Source organism: Ascaphus truei, chromosome 14 (genome assembly GCF_040206685.1).
Source record: "Ascaphus truei isolate aAscTru1 chromosome 14, aAscTru1.hap1, whole genome shotgun sequence".
Lineage (NCBI taxonomy): Eukaryota > Metazoa > Chordata > Amphibia > Anura > Ascaphidae > Ascaphus > Ascaphus truei.
In genome coordinates, this window is record NC_134496.1 from 55,473,827 (window position 1) to 55,494,118 (window position 20,292).

A 20,292-nucleotide genomic window follows, 5' to 3' on the forward strand; every position below is an offset into this window, starting at 1 on the left:
GTACATTATTTATGACTGGATCACTGACCTGGCATGAGAGAGATATAACTAGGAGTGACTTCTTAATATAGACCAGGGCAACTGATAAGGTGGGCTCCTGTCTGAATGCAGAACTTAAGTCCACTTTACAAAACCCTCTAGGGCCCAGATCCACTAAACGTTGGTAAGCTTTAGCACGCCTCTGCTCCCGTCCACATGAGTAGGAGCACAGGGTGTTAACACCGAGCGCCCTGTAGTGGAACTGGGCCTAAGAAGGTTCTGGGATCAGCTTCTCCGTCCTCCTCTCTGCCCCACACATCAGCGTTGGGCTGGGGGAGTGTCTGGGCCATGTGCCAGATTGTCTGGACTGTATGCATTTTAATTAAGAGAAAGTGGACCTCTGATAATACCGATTGAGCCTCCTGACTTACTGCAATGTGCTCATCATATAATAAAATATTATCACCACATGAGCAAATTGGCATCCCTAGATTGGATCCAAAAGTAGTAAAAAACCCAAATAATAAACATGCTAAACTGGATATAGTGATACTAAGTATTTAACTCTCTTGAAAGTTAATTTTAACAAAGAAAGCAGTCCTCGTGCCCCCCAACTGGTCAGGTTTTCATGATATCCCTGCTTCAGCACAGGTGGCTCAGTCACTGCTTCAGCACAGGTTACTCAATCAGAGGCTCAGTCATCAATTGAGCCACTCATTAAGCCACCTGTGCTGAAGCTGGGATATCCTGGAACCCTGACCTCTTGGGGGGGCTTCAGCACTGGAGTGGAGCACCTCGGGGCTAAATGATGAACTGTTGTAACACTGTTATTCATTTTGTATTTTAAACCAACACATCTCCCTATTAAGCCACAATTCTAACACAAAATTCCTTTGCACAATTGGAATTCTTCCCTGTGATTTTCACTGGGCTGATTTGGGCATTAAAGACCTGTCAGAAGAATCAGCTTGGAAGAGTGTAGTCAAGCTTAGTCCTGCTTTTTGATGCAACATTGTCATTTCATGAGTAGGGTCTTCCAACATTGAATAGCAGACTGCAACAGCTACCAGAGTCCTCCTCCACCAGCGAAAAGTGGCTCTAGTCGACCTGAACTCATTATTTGACGCAGACACAGCTCTCAAACCTATTGATTCACTCCTGAGATCTCGGATTTTAAGAAGCTACAGTGCAGTATTTGCAATTTATGGGAATGATGAAGACAACTGAGTAGCGAGTAACATTGAATGTGACTTTTTATTACTGGTCAATACTGCTGCTCTGTTGGACAAACTGGGGTGTTTGGAAGAGGGCGACCCCACTTTTAATACAGCATGTTCATGCTATTATATCCAACTGCTGTAATACGCGGATCTGAACATTTAATAGCTGGATACTTAAAGGTGAAGTGATCTGTGTAAGGGGGGATCCTTCCATTTAATGGGGCAATTATACAGCAGGTGTGTGGGGATGGAGGTGGTTACCTGTCTAGATGAATTTATCACAGTACGGGTGATCTGAGTGTGATTCTCTGCTGTATGTATATAGGAAGCTGTGATGAGGAGGGGGGGAGGACACTCTCACAGTGGGATGGGGGGAGGACACTCTCACAGTGGGATGGTGAGAACTCTTCCACAATGGGTTGGGAGAGGACCCTCTCACAGTGGGTTGTAGGAGGACCCTCTCACAGTGGGATGGTGAGGACCTTCTCAGTGGGATTGGTGGAGGATCCGCTCTCAGTAGATTGAGGGGAGGACCCTTCACAGTGGGATGAGGGGAGGACCCTCTCACAGTGGGATGGGGGGAGGACACTCTCACAGTATGGTGAGGGGAGGACCCTCTCACAGTGGGATGGGGGGAGGACACTCTCACAGTATGGTGAGGGGAGGACACTCTCACAGTGGGATGGGGAGAGGACCCTCTCACAGTGGGATGGGGAGAGGACCCTCTCACAGTGGGATGATAAGGACTCTCTCACAGTGGGATGGGGAGAGGACCCTCTCACAGTGGGATGGGGGGAGGACACTCTCACAGTGGGATGGGGAGAGGACCCTCTCACAGTGGGATGATAAGGACTCTCTCACAGTGGGATGGGGGGAGGACACTCACAGTGGGATGGGGGGAGGACACTCTTACAGTAGGATGGTGAGAACTCTTCCTCAATGGGTTGGGAGAGGACCCTCTCACAGTGGGTTGTAGGAGGACCCTCTCACAGTGGGATGGTGAGGACCTTCTCAGTGGGATTGGTGGAGGATCCGCTCACAGTAGATTGAGGGGAGGACCCTTCACAGTGGGATGAGGGGAGGACCCTCTCACAGTGGGATGGGGGGAGGACACTCTCACAGTATGGTGAGGGGAGGACCCTCTCACAGTGGGATGGGGGAGGACCCTCTCACAGTGGAATGGATGGAGGACCCTCTCACGGTGGGATGGATGGAGGGCCCTCTCATGGTGGAATGGGTGGAGGGCACTCTTAGATTGGTATGGGTGGAGGATCTGCTCACAGTAGATTGAGGGGAGGACCCTCTCACAGTGGGATGAGGGAGGACCATCTCACAGTGGGATGGGTGGAGGACACACTCACAGTGGCATGGGGGATGATCCTTGCGCAGTGGGATGGGTGAGGATCCTCTCAAAGTGGGGTGGGGAAGGATCCTCTCACAGTGGCATGGGGGACCCCACTCACAGTGGATGGGAGAGCAGTGACCTTCTCACAGTGAGTGGCAGGGCAACAACTCTCTCACAGTGGGTGGCGGGGGACCCTCTCACAGTGGGATGAGAGGAGGACCCTCTCACAGTGGGTGGCGGGGGACCCACTCACAGTGGGATGAGAGGAGAACCCTCTCACAGTTGGTGGCGGGGGACCCTCTCACAGTGGGATGAGAGAACCCTCTCACAGTTGGTGGCGGGGGACCCTCTAACAGTGGGATGAGAGGAGAACCCTCTCACAGTTGGTGGCGGGGGACCCTCTCACAGTGGGATGAGAGGACCCTCTCAGTGGGTGGCGGGGGACCCTCTAACAGTGGGATGAGAGGACCCTCTCAGTTGGTGGCGGGGGACCCTCTCACAGTGGGTGTGGGTGGGAAGGGGATACTGGGGGATTCACACTGACCTGTTTTTTTTCTCACCGGCCTCTTCCTCCCGCTACAAAACCGGACTTTGCTGAACACCCCCAGGACGTGTCTCCCACACAGGGAACGCCCATCCTTGCTGGGGCTAGTGCGGCGTTTGGACGTGCAAACCCGGTCACTGTTAGACTCCCTCGCCTGCCTCTTCTGCCGGATCAGTGAGCTGGCAATAGCCGCAGCCATGACTCCCACTGGCAGCTTTCAGCCCCACTCCCACCCTCCGGAATACAGTATTGTAACGAAACTCAACCAGTCTGCATCAAGGTAACAGGGATGTTCTGTTTGTTTCAACAGTTCAATTCTTCACCCAGAAGCTCCCAGGTGTAAGTCCAGCAATCCCCCCCCCCCCCCCCCCCGGATATCAATGTGAAGAGAAGAGCTACAAATATATATCTTACCCCCCCCCCCCCCAAATGTGTATATAAGAAATTAGAGGACTTCAAATCCACGCACAATCCCCAATGTCCGGCAGTGTCCGAGGCAAAGACCCCAGTACGTGACACTTTTCCCCCAAAGTACAAGGTGGGAGGTTTGTTTCTGTGCTATTTAGAAGAAATCAGATGCAGAGATTTGAGCCCCAACAGGTCCCAGCAGCTAGTAGGGGGGTAGACAGGGAGAGGGATCATTTAGGTAAATCCTGCAGCTTGAAGATCATGCTGGTGCATCCCATGGAGTAATAATCACTGGTTACCGTTACCGTCCTGCAGTTTCCTCCTGTGTAAATCCCTATTTAGCATGAAGCATCACGAAGGGACATTTCCCAGCACAGATCCAGTCAGGAAACATTCCCTTTAAATATTTGCAGCCAGGTCCCATATGTGACAATCCCGGGAGGGATCAAACATCCCAAGTGTCACTGTCACGCATTTTGCACATGTAGGCCTTTAAATACCACAAGAAATCCATCGCTTCACCGATCTAACAATGTCAGCTGCCAGGGATACATTGTAATAATGCACAACTTAAATGGGGGGGGGGGGGGGGGCTTCCAAGTGCACTGGGTTAACTTCCCCAACAATTCAGAGAGGTCGACCAAGCCCCCTCTTACTGCCCCTGTGAATAGCTTCTCTTAAATTCAGAAAAGATCCCAGGCCACAGGAGGAGAATGGATCCCCCCTGCCGGTACCCTGTGGGACCTCTGTAATCAGCATTCCTTCAGGAAACAAAGAACCATCCTAAAGTCAGCAAAGGACCCAGCCCCACGTCCCAGTCGGTAGAGGTGAGGATCCCATTTATGATTAAAGAAAAGGGGCAGAGTATTACGCAAGAATGAGGCAGATCTGGGGGAGGAAGCAGCCAAGGAGAACTTCCCCAGGTTCATTCACATGGGAGGATGGAGAGATCAGCCACTGGATGCATGCAGGAGACTGCTGTATGTGAAGCTACTCCAGTGCTTCGTAGTATTGCAGCTTTCTCTCCCTCCCTCCCTCTCGTCTCCCCTATCTCTCCTCTCTACGCAATCCTACGTGATCGAGGTTTGGATGAGAGATTCTCACCGGCAGACCAAGGGAACTGCAGTTCACATGTAGTCTGTCCCTTGGCTTCTCAGACTGGAAACCCTGTGTGGGCTTTTTCTCAGCCCTAGAATAAAAGTGTAAGGGAGAAGTGAATGCTTCTGTATTACTTGCTTTTTCTGTTCTAACACCAGTTGTTCCTTCTAAATAAAAGGACCAGACGAACAAGTTACAAAGGTGTTTTTCTTTCATTTTAAACACATGTTGAATACTGATTTTCCCTTTTTCTCTGCAGTCCTAGGGATCATCTGAAATGCTTGCAAATAAACTGGATGCACTAGTGCAGAAGGGGTTAACTTTGATAAACATAGAGAGTAATCCGGTCACAATCACTAAAGTGTTTAATGGAAGGGGAGAGACAGCAACATATAGCCTGTATGCCGCAGGAACTGGGAATTAGATAGTAATCTCTTCAGAAAAACCTTCACCCTACCTCTCTAAATATGTATAGCAGGGCTCTTAAACTAGGTTTCCAAAGTGGACTCACCAGAAAAAGGACTTATAGAAGGGCCACAAGAGCAGTGTAATGTCATCTTAGACATATCAAAAAAATACTTTATTCTTACACATCATCATTCTACAGATATCTCCAGCATAACATCTAAATGTATAGCACACGCCCGGGGTCTTCAGTGCGGACCCCCAGAGGCGCTCCGCTGGTTACGCAACCAGTATGAACATAGCGGGAGCAAAGTGCAATGTATCACACCAAAACTCATATATATATATATATATATATATATACATATATATATATATATATAAAGCAGAAAATAGCCGTGTTAGTCCAGTTGCGATAGTGCAGAATATATGAGTTCTTCAGTATTCGGTGATACCTTTTTTATTGGACTAACAATTTATGTCATAGGACAAGCTTTCGAGAGTTATCCTCTCTTCTTCAGGTCGGCAATACTGATATACAAAGGAATCTATGGCTAAAACAGTGTGGAGAGAGGAAAAAAAAAAAAACAACAGATATTTACTGTAGATAAGGTAGGGTGTTAAGTGTTTGAAGCCAGGGGACAGTGTCAAAGGAAGGTGGGGAGGGGGAGGGAAACTGGGGAACTGGGGGGGAGAGAAAGTGTGGATAAGAATAGAGGCAAGCAGGATAATTACAAGCAATTTTGATAGGGTGTGAGAAAACCCATGTCCGCATTAAGTCCTTTGATTTTGGTGTCAAAGAGTCTTATCATTCTGAGTTCAAATGTTTTCCATTCTTGGGTGCTTATAAACATTCCATTGAGGATTTTGATTTTTAGATAATTTATGGAATGATCTAGTTGTGAGAAGTGATGTCCCACAGGTGAGCAGTATCTTCCTTCTTCGTGATGGAGTATAGAGTGTCTGTGCATATTCATTCTTCCTTGTAGTTTTTGGCTGGTTTCCCCAATGTAGCAATCTTGGTCACATTTGTTGCACTGAATCATATACACTATATTTCTGGATGTGCAGTTGTATGATCCTTTAACATTGAATGTTCTATGGTTGTGACTTGCTGTGGGATCCTGGCAAATATGTTTGCAGAGTTTGCAGCGTTTGTTGCTGCACGGTTTTGTGCCATTATCCACGTCTTTAAAATAGTTGTGAAGTTTTCTGCTGACTAATTTCTGTTTGAGGTTTGGTGGTTGCCGGAATGCAAGAATGGGAGGTTTGGGAAACATTTCCTTTAATGTCGCATCCTCTGTCAGCATGGGTTGCAGATCTTTGATTATTTTTCGTATTCCCTCTAGGGTAGGGTTGTATGTGGTCACTAGTGGTATGCGTGTGGTAGGTTCTTTCTGTCTGTATTGTAGCAGGTGTTCTCGTGGGGCTTTTATTGCAGATGTAATAGTTTTGGCAATGGTCTTTGGTTTGTATCCCTTCTGTCTGAACGATTCGGTCAGGGTTGTGAGATGCCTGTTTCTGTCTTCAGTGTCAGAGCATATGCGGTGGTATCTTATAGTATATATATATATATATATATATATATTTATATATATATATATATATATATATACACACATGCACATTACCTTCCATTAAAAAGAAGTTCCAATGAGAACAATTCCACTTTCTAGTGGTCACTGGGCCTCTACATCCCCCGCGGCCCTCTATGTCCCCCGCGGCCCTCTATGTCCCCCACGGCCCTCTATGTCCCCCGCGGCCCTCTATGTCCCCCGCGGCCCTCTATGTCCCCCACGGGCAGCACGTGGAGAGTAGTGATGTGTGTAATAGTGCAATGATAAACTCGTTGTGTTATATTTAAATAAACAAAAGATTGTTATTTTTTTGCTGACAGACAGACTAGCAAAAATGGCAGCACAGAGGTTAAAGATGCGGAACTGTCAATCATTATTTAAAGTTTGTTTGTCATATACTTCCAAATTTGACGTAATTGTTGTATATAATGCAAAATATCTTCATATCCCAATTATTTCACTTCCACTTCCACAGTGAGAGAAGCGGATTTTCTAGCTGACAGATTTTGCCATAGCTGTATGCCTGTTACTCAACATGATTTCCATCCAAGTTTGTTAAAGTAATGACCATAGTTGGCAGCTGTTGTCTGTGCACATGATCTAGGTCTCCCACACTCCCAAACACAAAGTGCTGCAGAAACCAGGAAAAGTGTTTGGGTTTGTACCCAATTTACAGTAATATATATATATATATATATATATATATATATATATATATATATATATATATATATATATAACAGTAATATAGACAGCGCCCTTCACCCACCACACCCAAATTGCTGCAGCTCTGATTAGATGTGGCAAGTATTTACACCAGGTATATTAACTAATTAGATTAAGTTAATCAATGTTATATGGCATGAAACAAATAATTCACTTGCCTATAAATTGAATAAAAAATGAATAAAAAACAACGAAGTGTGCATAAAAATACCAAACAATTTTTACACTAAAAAAATAAAAATAAAAATGGAAATTGATTTCCAATGCAAATACCAAAAAATGACCCAAAAATGTGTCATGGGACTGAACTAACCAAAAAATTACACGTAAAAAATGGCTCATTAAAAGAACAAAATACTAAACACATAAAACCATATGATGAATGAGCCAATAAGATCCCCTGATGAAATCCGCAGAGACGGAAGAAACGCGTAGGGTCACGTGGCATTGAAACTACGGTGGTCGACTAGTTCCTGGCACCAGCGTGAAGACGTGAGGACGTATGCTGAGATCTTTCCGGGTCCCGGTGTTCCACAGGAGAGGTGATTGGCGGCCGCACGCTGCAAACAAGCGCTCCTAAAATAAAGAACTTTTCTCCTGGAGATAGCGGCTTTTGCAGACACAAGATCTGGAACCATTGTGGATACCTATACACCGTGGAGTCTTCAGTTGGTGCATGGGCTGGTCCCATAACATGCCTTATTTTATCGGACAAATTATAAGTGTGCATTTGTCTTGTCCATGACGTATTAAATTTGTTCATCTGATTTTACACAAGGATCGGGCGCTTCTCTTTTCTTTTTTCTAATATATATATATATATATATATATATGTAGCAATGGCTGGTCCAGACTGCCTCTCTGCCTTCTGTCACGTAAGTCCTTAGTAGCTACAGGCTGTGGCAGGCTATCCTAGGGGCATTGACACCCCCCCCCCTTCCTCATGCTGACTCTCTGAGTGACAGGAGTGGTGGTGACACAGGGGTCTGCGTATAACCAATCGTGGTGCAGGCCTTGTGCCCTCCCCTTCTGGTGCATGAGAGAGGAAGTGCTAAATTATAGCATTTCAGCTCCCACCCTCCTGGGGTGAGGAAGCAAAGAGAGTTCTCTTCCACCCCTCCTAGGGAGAGGAGGTGTGTGCTGCTGCTCCTCCCTGCTGGGAGTGAGACATGCCAGGCAGTCCCTCATGAGCTGACAGAGAGAGATCTGAGGCCACAATGCTATCAGAGAGCCAAGCACCATCAAGAGGTCTAGGACCCAGATCAATCTACTCTGCCTCCGCTCTAATACCATCCACAGTGGATGTCTCAATAAAGCATCCCATGTTGTATACCCCTGCATCAGTCTACAGTCTATTGGGCAGGGGTGTGAAAAAAGTCTGTTCTGGTGGGGACTGTCTCTGGGAACTCTGGAGCCCACAGGAGCTGGAGGCGCTGACACCCTGAGAAGCAAGTAGAATTCACCAAAAGCCTGTCCTGTTCACCACACCATCGCGGACACTCGGCTCTCCTGGACACTCACAGGTATGCACGCACCGCAGTTACCTGTAGCCAGCAGTACTGTATATGAATACAAATATATATACATATATACCTCATCGTATCTGTAAATCCATGATGTAACAAAAGGGATTAGCAGTCTGCTAACCTTACAAAGGTCTTTATTTAAGACCATTCCTATTACAAGACCTTCCTTCCATGTTCTTGTTTCATAACCATTAACCCTGCGTTTCTGTGCCTACAACTTTCTGTATCTCACGGCATGGAATATTTGTGCGCAGCAAGGGAGGACTGATCCGTAACGGATTCAAGTATTATTCCATTGTTGCTATCATCGTATCTACAGGAAAAGTCAGATTTATACCAATAAGATCTTACGGAAGTAGTCAGAAACACCAAGTTAAGCCGTAAAATCAATTGTTGTTGTCAGTTTATTTCATTAGGAAAACTGAGATGCCCAGCTATCTTTTATTAATTCTATGCGTGCGACCTCATGTTGATGCAATGCTGGGATGATTACATGAATGTGCTTTTAGCCTAGATTCCTCCTTTAAGTCTTTGGGAATTAATGGCTAGTCAATGAGATTGCAAGCTCTTCAGATCAGTAATGTATCGTGTGTTGGCTTTGTGCAGAAAGTGCAACATCTAAAGTTAATTTCTTTCCAATGCTCTGGATTCTCTGGAAGGTGCAACTTACTCTTCTTTGTATACATATTAACTTTCTTTTTATGCAATAACAATTCAGAGAGATTTGGAGTAGTTTCAGTTTTTCTGCTATTTACCCCTTTTTTTCTCCAATGTAATGTGTTCTGTTATCCTTGGTTTAAATATCCATAATAAGATTTGGAAGGGAAAAGAGCAGAATTAGAATAACAGCATATTTTCATGTAACACTGCAGGAACCTGGGAAGAAGATTAGATATTGAGCTATGAAGCTAATGAATCTGAATTAATTTTTGAGAGAGAAAGAGAGAGAAAAAAAAGCCATTTAAGGCATACTGTTAAACAACAATTTATATCTGTTATTTCTAATAATATCTGGGAAAGAAGGCAGAAAGATAAGGAGTACCTAATATTTTGCATATTATTGATATACTGTACATTATTTGAAGGAATATAATTTTACTGGTTTTTCGATTTTGGATGTAAAACTTTTTAGTATTTTGTTTTTTTCCAGAACTACTGGTTTTCTAAAAAATAAGCAACAAAAAATGTTTTATTTGTTTTCCGAAATTCGAACTTTTGTGCAATTGCTTGCGAGTTTTTCATTTAGGAACCCAAAAGTTTGAGGATGAGCCTTTTTCGGGTTATGGCTGGAATTTTGCTTGGATTTGAAAATGTGTTTCCAAAGTTCAGTTTGGATGAATGTCAAAGTTAACGGAGTTCAGAATTCAAATGCACAAACCTGTCCCTTAATCTATACAGGGTCTTATATGTTTACATAAAGCAACCCCTGGGACAGGAGCTGGTGGATCAGAGACACACTGGGGGTGGTGAATGGCAGGAAGTACTGTGGCGCCGTGGAAAGGGTACTGGATGCATGGAACAGCTTGTTACCAAGGATTTAAATAAAATACTTGCGATAGGCAAAATACAAATATAATCCAAATATTTCTTGCTCATTTCTTTGTTAGCCCCTACTTTTTTACGGGATTGGGAACTGGGGCTCCTCCCAAGCCAAACCGCAGCAGCTGCAGGACACCCCTGGGTTGCCAAGATACTCAGGCCAATAGGAAGCTCCAGCATCATCGGTTGTGGCTTCCTATTGGATGGTCATTTAAATCCCCTTGAAAAACCAGGAAGTAACACCGGTAAGTTCACCAGTCAGTATCTCGGGGGGCTGGGGGTTCTCCAGAGCTGAAAATAGTGTGATTACGTTCTGGAGGACCCTCCGCCTCCCAGGTCCAATCCATTAAGGTGGATTGCTCCTTTACGGGTCACTATTCACAGGGTTAAAGTCCTGATAGCGTATGAACATGCTGCTCTATTTTTTATTCTTACCTCAAGATTCCTGCCAGCCAGAGCACTCCCAATAGTATGTCCAGAGCTCCAGATGAATGTGTCAGGATAACTATTTCTCAGTAACTGGCTCAGCCTTACGTATTCCCAGCCCGGTATATGGGAAATAACTACGGATATATTTTTCTGTAATGTCACTGCAGGCTTCCATTAGCAAGCCGAGTGTACGAGATGGAAATGGTGGATTATACTGAGGCATACATTTTGATATTTAACCATTCTCCATTATAATATATTCAGTGTGTGACAAAGAGGATAATAATTTGCAGGACTGTTTAGCACCGAAGGTGTAAGATTTACACCTACCTCACCTCAAAAATGGTATATAATGTATAAATCTATACATTGTCATTGTACATAAGAAGGGTTTCATCATAGAGCAAAATTGTATTATTGTACGAGAGGGTACCGCACCCACCTTTAGTGTGATTAAAAGCCATTTACAAGCAGATATTTCTGAAGGACTACAGGATAAGTATGAAAAGGATGCTTAAAAATACAAAAATGAGTATTAAATTAAGCAAGATGGCTGCACTTTTAAACTAATATTGTCACACTGTAGCAAAGTACAGTAACAATCACAACCCTGAGTGCAGACACAGCCCTAGCTGTCTATTCCCAGAGCAGACAGGAAGCACTGCGCATTCTGATCAAAGTATCAACATTAAAATGCTTCTGTGATCACCACGTGCCAGGTCCTGCGCCTATCCTGCGGCGCCATTCTCCGGTCTGAGGAATGGAAGTGGCAGAGAAGGAGATTTCCATTACTCGACAGGGAAAGTCACACAGGGAAACTCTTTTACTTACTGTAACCCCCCTCGCATGGGTATGGGATAATATATCAGGGACTGGCGTTACCACCACTGCAGTCCTATATGAGAAGATGCCCTTTTCATATATTAGGCAGAAAGAATTGTAAACAATGAAAGAAACTGCAGGGATTCCTGCTGAAAAAGCTCTCATGTCATCCTGAGAAAATGCGTAATTACCTGCAAAAGCATTTATTATACGGCATGTACAGCATGTGGATAAACACGCTTATTTTGGTTGGATGCAAGAACGGTTATCTTTTGCAGAACAGATGGAATAATCCCGCGTTGCTCAGGGATGGACATGCAGTCTGCCACTACAAGGACCAGGAGAGGAGACTGCTTGGTGTGTGAGTTTGAGGTGAGCAAACCAGAGCATGTTCTTTTACATATTCTGCCCGTAAGCGGTCCTCCTCAAAATGATCTTTTTGCCGCAGCCCTGGTCAGTGAAGACTTTTCATTTAAAGTTTACATTGATCTGACTTTGCTGAAAGTCAGAGCAGACGTTTTCTGATTAGATCTCAGCCAAGGGAAATAAAAAAAATAAAAAAAACCTGCGGCCGAGATGTGAATGGAAGGTTTCCATAAGATACAGAAGAGATATCTTCAAAGGGTGGACTCGTCAAGTGAATCCTCTTCAATCTGTCTAATAAGCCAGAAGGCACTTTCTGCACAATATTATGACAGCTGTCAGGCCACCCATCCTTGGATGCCAAGAGGTCAGCTGGCCTTGACAAGATGTTGGTTTTTTTTTGCAGTTTAATTGCTGAGATAGAAACAGAATGAGACCTGATTATAGGTAATGCTAAGTGATACCAGTGAATTTCTTATCATTGCTAATACAACTCCTGGTTGAGTACATCTACTTAGCCATTGGCAAATCCTACCATTGGCTATGTGTTGGTTGAAATGATGGGGCGTTAGATTACACAGTGCTGATTAATAACACATCGAGAAATAAGGTACACAACATTGAGAGAGATCAAGGGCTACATATAGCAACAAGAAGAATATACAGTGTCTGTTCTATAGTGCTTAAAAGCTACCATTTTAGGAATATTGTTTATACTGGAGCATATACTGAAGATGTATATATCTTAATGTCTGAAGGAGGTGGGGAGGGTGGTAACAGTACTGGTAGGAGTAAGGAACTTTAGCTATATTTTGAACAGTTGTCAGAAGAGTGCTGTCTCTAATATATTGGTAGACAAAAATTACCTGGGCGCTCTCTCTACATAGGTTGACAATAAAGTAATAAAGATATTATCACAAACAGGAGACCCTACGTAAATCACAATTCACGTACACGTCTCTGAGGTCCGCTGTCCGCTGCTCGAACCCTATAGGGGGCTTTTCCTCATCCCCAAACGATTAACCAAGAAAACAAAGAGCAAGGGGAGCTATACAACTAACCAGTCTACCTTTTTACTCTTGGGTATTAATTTTGGTGTTATTCATCTGTGCTCCCCTTGCTCTAATATATTGGTGGAAAGAGATCTCCAAAGACAGGTGCTATAAAGAACAATGTTTTTTAAGTGTGCAATGGCAGTAGAAATAGGTGGAGAGGCCTGGAAGGATGGAGATGCAAGGAGAGGGATGGAAGGATGGAGACAGTTGGAGACGGATGGAGAAGGATGGAGAGGCATGGAAGGATGGAGAGAGTTGGAGAGGGATGGAGAAGGATGGAGAGGCATGGAAGGATGAAGAGGGATGGAGAGGCATGGATGGATGGAGGGGCATGGAGAGAGATTGAGAGGATAGAAGGATGGAGGGGCATGGAGAGGCATGGATGGATGGAGGGGCATGGAGAGAGATTGAGAGGATGGTAGGATGGAGATGGATGGAAGCATGGATGTGCAGTGCTGAAGATGGGAATATTAGAGAAATGCAAAGGAAGATGACACATTAAAGGGAAGTAAGAGTGTGGGATTTAACAGGGAGCCAACAGAGGTAAATACAGACTATTTAAAATTAGTATTATGGCCACATTTAACAAATCCTTTACACATTACTTACATTTTCTAAACATTTGTCATTTTAGACCAGGTTGTTTTCCTGACACAAGCAAATGGGAAGGAGACTGAGAAGACATTGCAGTATGTGCCCTATATCTCCCTCCTTACTCCTTATATTTATAGGAAACTCTAACTATACAGCTCAATAGAATGAAGTAGAATGCAAATACAGCACCTTGATATATCTCTCCCTGTGTACACAAGGTGCTGCACCCTCCAGTTTTGAATGCAGCTTAAATAAAGATTTCTTATCTTCATGACCTGACTCTGTTGCTGTGCACAGGAAAAATACTTTTTTGGAAATTTCTCCCTGTGTGACAATATAACTATGAAAAAAGCTTTACATACAGGCCCAAGTGACTTAAATGTCCAAAGAGCTTCACGTACTTGTCCCCTCCGCACTCTCGTGTCCCCTCCGCACTCTTGTGTCCCCACCGCAGCCTCACCGCACTCTCGTGTCCCCACGCACTCTCGTGTCCCCACCGCACTCTCGTGTCCCCTCCGCACTCTCGTGTCCCCACCGCACTCTCGTGTCCCCACCGCACTCTCGTGTCCCCTCCGCACTCTCGTGTCCCCTCCGCACTCTCGTGTCCCCTCCGCACTCTCGTGTCCCCTGTCTCCACCGCACTCTCGTGTCCCCACCGCACTCTCGTGTCCCCACCGCACGCTCGTGTCCCCACCGCATGCTCGTGTCCTCACCGCACGCTCGTGTCCTCACCGCACGCTCGTGTCCTCACCTCACGCTCGTGTTCTCACCGCACGCTCGTGTTCTCACCGCACGCTCGTGTTCTCACCGCACACTCGCGTCCCCTGTGCCATGTATTAATACGAGCTGCGTGAGATAAACAGGACAGCAGGGGGCAGTAAATTGTTCGCACATATAAAATGATTCTGTAAAAGTGGCCAATGGGTGAACAATTTGTTTTCCTAACTATCCTCGAGATTGACGACAGTGGAGCCGCAATCACTGGAGAAAAGGAAAATAGTTTTATTCTTTGTAACTGAATATAAAATATGCATAACATACTGTGCTTTTAAAACACAGTATGCAAGAGTTAAGCCAAATGTATTGTAAAAAGGCACTATCTTTTTAAATAGTTTATTTAGAAAACCACAGGGAATAAAACCAATTTAGATTTTCTCAGCGCTCCTTTTATATATTTTTATATAAATCATACAATATTCATTTAACTAATGGGCAACAGAACCACAACTTCAAACAAGAAAAAACAACCATGTGTATATATATTTATTTACATAAAAGAAAGCAAAATCAGTGGAAAAAGATTGCATTTTTATGACGAATGTTGACATGTAATATACAGTATTTGGTTATACCAATGAACATGTTTTCTTCTTTAGGATGTGAATAAATGTTTGTAATAACAACAAGGTGTTAAACACAAGAGACGAGGAGCGATGTATGTATGTACTAACGCAATTTTGGAGAAAAAGTGCCGGCAGAACACATTTTTACTTTGCACCTCTTTGCATTAATGTTCTCGGGGGCAGTTTGCAATTCGGGGCGTGCCTATGGGAATACTTACCCACGCGCATATTATAATGAGATAGCAAGTTTTGCACCTATCTTGCTCCATTTTTCCCTTTTATTTGCATTAAAAAATCCGCCAGGCCTCAGGCGACGTTCCCTTCTGTGCATATATCTGTGCCGGGTATCTCAGCTTTATATATGGGGCGAAATAGTGAAAAGAATAGAGAAGTTTCACCACCACATCTCCACCAATATATTTTAGGAACAAACGTATACAACTCGGATTAAAAGCCTTTCCAACACTCGCACATTCTGCAATGCCACTGAATCATCGTGGTCTTAGTCACACTCCAACACACGCCTACAGTGCACAGCTGCTGAGAGAACACGATGCACTCAGGACCTTTGCTGATGGAGATTCATAGACTGAGGACAGGGGAAATATTCCGGCAGAATGAAGGGGAACCCCTTCCAGCTCTGCCTGATACAGTGATGGGGAGAGGAGTCACGTCACAAAGGCATGGGAAGGACCAGAAACTGGTTTTTATTTACCTGCAGGATAAGGAGATATAGAAAATGGACATGCACCTGGAAATATCTAAAGCTCGTAGCTGGACAGCAGAAATCACAAAGAAAAGCACCAGAGCATGTTATAATTACACCAAACTTCTTCTACCCCCGGTATATCTCCTAGTGCCAAGCAATGCTATCCAAATCCAATAAAGAAAACACTCGATCTAGGGGGTTATTCATTAAACTGCTGTAGTGCAGATTGACTTCAATGGGAGTTTCTGTGCAATAATGTCCCAAATGGCACTATTGCAGTTTAATGTCAGACCTTCTTCAAAATATGTACTTTATGGGTGCTTTAAAAGTACTGTATTCTCAGGCTTTGTACCAACATCCCCTGCTGGAAAAAACTAAGCAAAAAACATAAATGATCAATATTGGGATTGATGCTTTTATTAGCAAAAGTATTGCATACGTTTTACGGCTGAGACACTTTTAGTCTTTGGGGCGTTTATTTTCAGGAGACTCATGAGTTTTATACGCCAAACATAAAAGGAAATAAATGATGTCAATTGTGCAGATTGCTTTATAGGTTGGAGGAGCTGGTTTCTCTCAGGAACAGGACCTGAACTAACTGTGATCTTTCTGGACTATTTCTAAAATGCCCATTAGTGGAGAGACCCTTTTACATAAAAGTAAACATTTCCATGTAAAATAAAGTGGTTTTCTTCTGCACCCCATGTATAACTATGCCTCTAAAACTATGTAGCCTGGCTAGTCCAGCCTCCTCTCTGCCTCCTGTCATGCAAGTTGCAGGTAGTTACAGGCTGTTCTAGGGGGGAGTCAAATGGGCAGGGGTGTGAAAGAAGTCTGCTTTGGTGGGAGACTGACTCTGGGAATCCTGGAGCTCACTGAAGCTGGAGGCTGAATTCACCAAAAGGCCTGTCCTGTTCCCCACACCATCGCGTACCGCTCAGCTCTCCTGGACCCTCAGAGGTACGCCAGCACCACAACAGCAGTAACCAGTAGTAATATCTTCCAGAGACGGGGGGAAACTGTGTTACAACTATATATAGGGTTAACCAACTCCTGCATCTCTCCTGTCCTTATTCTGCTCCTTTATAAGCCTGGCGGAGTAACTCTCTACAAACGTGACTCTTGATAAACGAGCCTCTCACTATTGGCACCAATGCTGATGGAGTGTATTGTTACTGTGCTGCATGGTAACAATGGGGTCTCTTTTATACATAGATAAATCTGGATACTCTGTCCTCAAAACCACAGTAACATCTTATTGAAATATGTGTTCTCTGGTCGGTGTGAAACAGCTGAAGTGTGGAAGCAAACACGCGGGTCACCCCTGGGTCAGTGGCCACGCCGTGCCAGCAGATTTTTCCATTCTGCAAGGCCTTGGAGAGATTGCATTTTGGGTAACACATCATCACTCTGTTATTCTCTGTGCATCATAAAACAAGTCTAACTCCCTCCCGCTGGTATGATTTGTACATTGTCAGTAATAGCAACAAAGTGCTTATATAAGTTGAAATGATGGCATATTTCATTAAAGTATTAGGGACCTGCCCTTTTAGACACTCTCCCGAAACAAGGCATTGAAAGAAAGGAAGAAGGTTCTCTTTAGAAAAACTACGGCAAAGCTTCAACTTTGTAAATACAGTATGGGGCTTTCAAATGAAAACGTATATCTACCTGAAACTTACAGGTTTATTTTTCACTTTAATGTTTAACAAACTTAATGAATGCAGCTTCTGTACCCTCATCAGTTTGTGCCCCCCTCCTACCCCCTCCTGTTTCTTTATTCTGTTACCCTCCATCTCCCCGCCCTCCCTTATATCTTGCAAAAGTAATTATATATATATTCTAAGCGCCAACCCAGGAGCGGCAAATTCAAACTCGCCAAAAGATGCTCTTGCCGGCTTCAGAAATTTTAAGGCAAGACATTTTCTAAGTCCCACTTTTCGGGGCCACGTTCTGAGAAGAGAACGTAGCGGTCGCGGCTGGAAATACGCGCCGAAAAGAGAATCAGGACGTTTGGTGCTATCTCCCGGTCAAGGGATTTTGGCAGCTCCGGCAGAGATACCGCGGTGGCGTCTGGTAATTCATGCCGAATTGAGTTACAGGACTTTTCGGGCTAAGTCCCAGTAACCTAAAGACTTTGTTTCACGGACTATTTCGACAAGGACGGTTTAGTTTTGTAGCCCAGGCCCCCAGTAAGTGTGTTTGTTCCTGTATATTGTAATTCACTGTCTGTGCGTCTGTTTCTAAGGAATAAATGACAATTTGTTTTACCTCCTTCTTTTGCTCAATGTTATGATCCCAGTTAAAAAGGTGTAAATGCCTGGTCTCCCGTGACAGGCTTATACAGATATATATAGTAGATAGATAGAGAGAGATCTATATAGGTAGATTTCTCTCTCTCTCGATCGTATATATATATATCGATCTAAATATATATAATCTGCACAACATCCGAGTAGAATTTTAAATAATACGAAATCGTTTTCCATGACCTATTGCTCAGCCTCAGTGACCATCTTGATACATACAGAACTTAGTAGGTGAGGTTGAAAAAACATAAATGTCCATCGAGTTCAACCTACGTTAAATGTAGACATACTTATTGTATATTTCTTATTGTATATTTCTATCTACAGCGTTGTACATGACCCTAGCACTCTTTGGTAAAACAGGTCATTGCCTTTTCATATCACAAACATCCTTAATTCCCATGATCCTTTCTTTACTTCCCAACCTTTTTGTGATCCTGAAGTTAGAATCAAACACTAAGACTTGTGCATTTAATATCAACACCATAACCACTAGTTTGTTCTTGTGGCTGAGTATGTGGGTTTCATTGCAGACCCAGCCAATTGATCTCACTCTGTGTGACACATGAATTTGATTGAAACGTTCAGGAGCTACAGTAATAAAACACTGGTGGATACACAAGCGTTCAAAATCAACTTCACAAAACCCATGCAGAATAACTGCAGATCACGAGCAGCTTCTCTTTCACAAAATAACTGTAATTACTGATCATTCTCTGGCACGGAGTTCTAACCTAGGAACAGAGGCACAATCTTATCAGACAAAGGAGTTTATAAGGGAACACTGAACCAATTATGGGTTACTCTGTAAATACGTAAAATATACAGGTGTACAATGTAATTTCCTCTGGTTCTGCATACTATCTCTGTGTGGATAGCTTGTAGGTTTGATCTGATGGGTCAGTACTGACAGGTGTTTGTTGTCAAAGCATATTGTCATTGACAGGTCCCATATAGCAACGACGTGAGTCACAAACAATGTCCTGTGAAGCGCTATTGTAAGGTTAAATAGGATTAAATGAAAGAGCTGTGGTTTGGTCTTTGTCCAGCCGCTAATTCCTACATTCTCTCTTTCAGATGGTTCACTGTCTGAAGCAAGAACTGATGGTTCTTTATAATCATCACTTTGTAGGATGCCAAACATGGGCCCAGACTCACTAAATTCAGTAAACTCTGGGCAAATAACGCTACTTTGCCTAAATCAGGAACAGACGTTATTTTCGCTGAGTATTGCGGAGTACTCACAAAACAAATTATATGCAAAAACAAAAGCCATGCTAGAGCTCATTAGCATAGAGTTAATGTTATATTATTTCAGGATAGCGCTACGTTATGTTCAAATAAGGGGACGATATTTAAGTCTTGGTGTTATTCTCAGCCAGACACTAGAACAGGGAAATACAGCTGGGAAATCACACTATGTCATTGAAGTCATACTTGTCATTACGCCCATCTATAAAAATGATATAGGGCTTTTGCCTATATTCCCCTATTTCAGTGGGATGGGAGTAATGCCAGGTTTTGAGTATGATTATGACTTAAATAATGTAACGTTATTTTTTGCCATTAACATGATTTCAGGATTATGCTATTCTTATGCAAAAGGCTAATTTACATATAATTTTACCCAATATCCTTTAGACATATTTAGGAGAGAGTAAAGGGATTCTAGCAGCAAGAGGTTATAGTAGTTGAGACGGAAGAGAATGAGGGCCTGTGTCAGAGTTTCAGCAGTAGAAGAACAGAGGAAAGGACGTATCTTTGCAATGTTAGAGAGGAAAAAACAACAACAGGTTTTAGCTGCATTATGAATATAAGAAGAGAATGTCAGAGAGGACTCAAATGTGACCCCAAGGCAGCGTGCGTGTGATACTGGGTGTATGATTGTGCCAACAGTAATGGAGACATCAGAGAATGAGGTTCATACTCGCCACATAGCACTGGATGCCTCACAACAAGAGATCAGCAGTTGCGGCACAGAACTTGAAGTCTCTCAAAAGGAACTTCAATCCCGCTGAGGTGCTGGACATCTCTCAAAAAGCTGTCTACAGTCTTAGTGTGGATCTTAAAGTCTCTCAGAAGGAGCTTCCCACCCTCAACCTAGAGATAGAAGTCTCATGCCAGGAGACTGGGAGTCTCAACTCAAAAGTGCAAAAATGGAAGGAGGACTACAAGGAGGCCCTGAATATTACAGAGACTGTAAAAAGAGAAAATACAAGGCTGAAAGTAGAAAATTCTGATTTGACTGACCATGTCAATAAAAAGAATGAAAAGCTTCCTGAGTTAGAAAAAATGATGAAA

General features: G+C 43.7%; 1 protein-coding gene across 5 annotated transcripts in view; it reads right to left on the reverse strand.

Moving 5' to 3' along the window:
• FGF12 (fibroblast growth factor 12) overlaps positions 1-20,292 on the reverse strand; it is a 229,177-nt gene that overhangs the window by 95,555 nt on the left and 113,330 nt on the right. Inside the window, exon 1 of one of the 5 annotated variants that reach the window (XM_075571046.1) lies at positions 3,089-3,433. The exons of the other annotated variants lie outside the window; for them this stretch is intronic. Coding sequence (XP_075427161.1) covers positions 3,089-3,287 — 199 coding nt within the window. The 5' untranslated portion in view covers positions 3,288-3,433. Of the gene's footprint in view, positions 1-3,088; positions 3,434-20,292 lie in introns of those variants that run through there. 5 annotated transcript variants of the gene reach the window in all.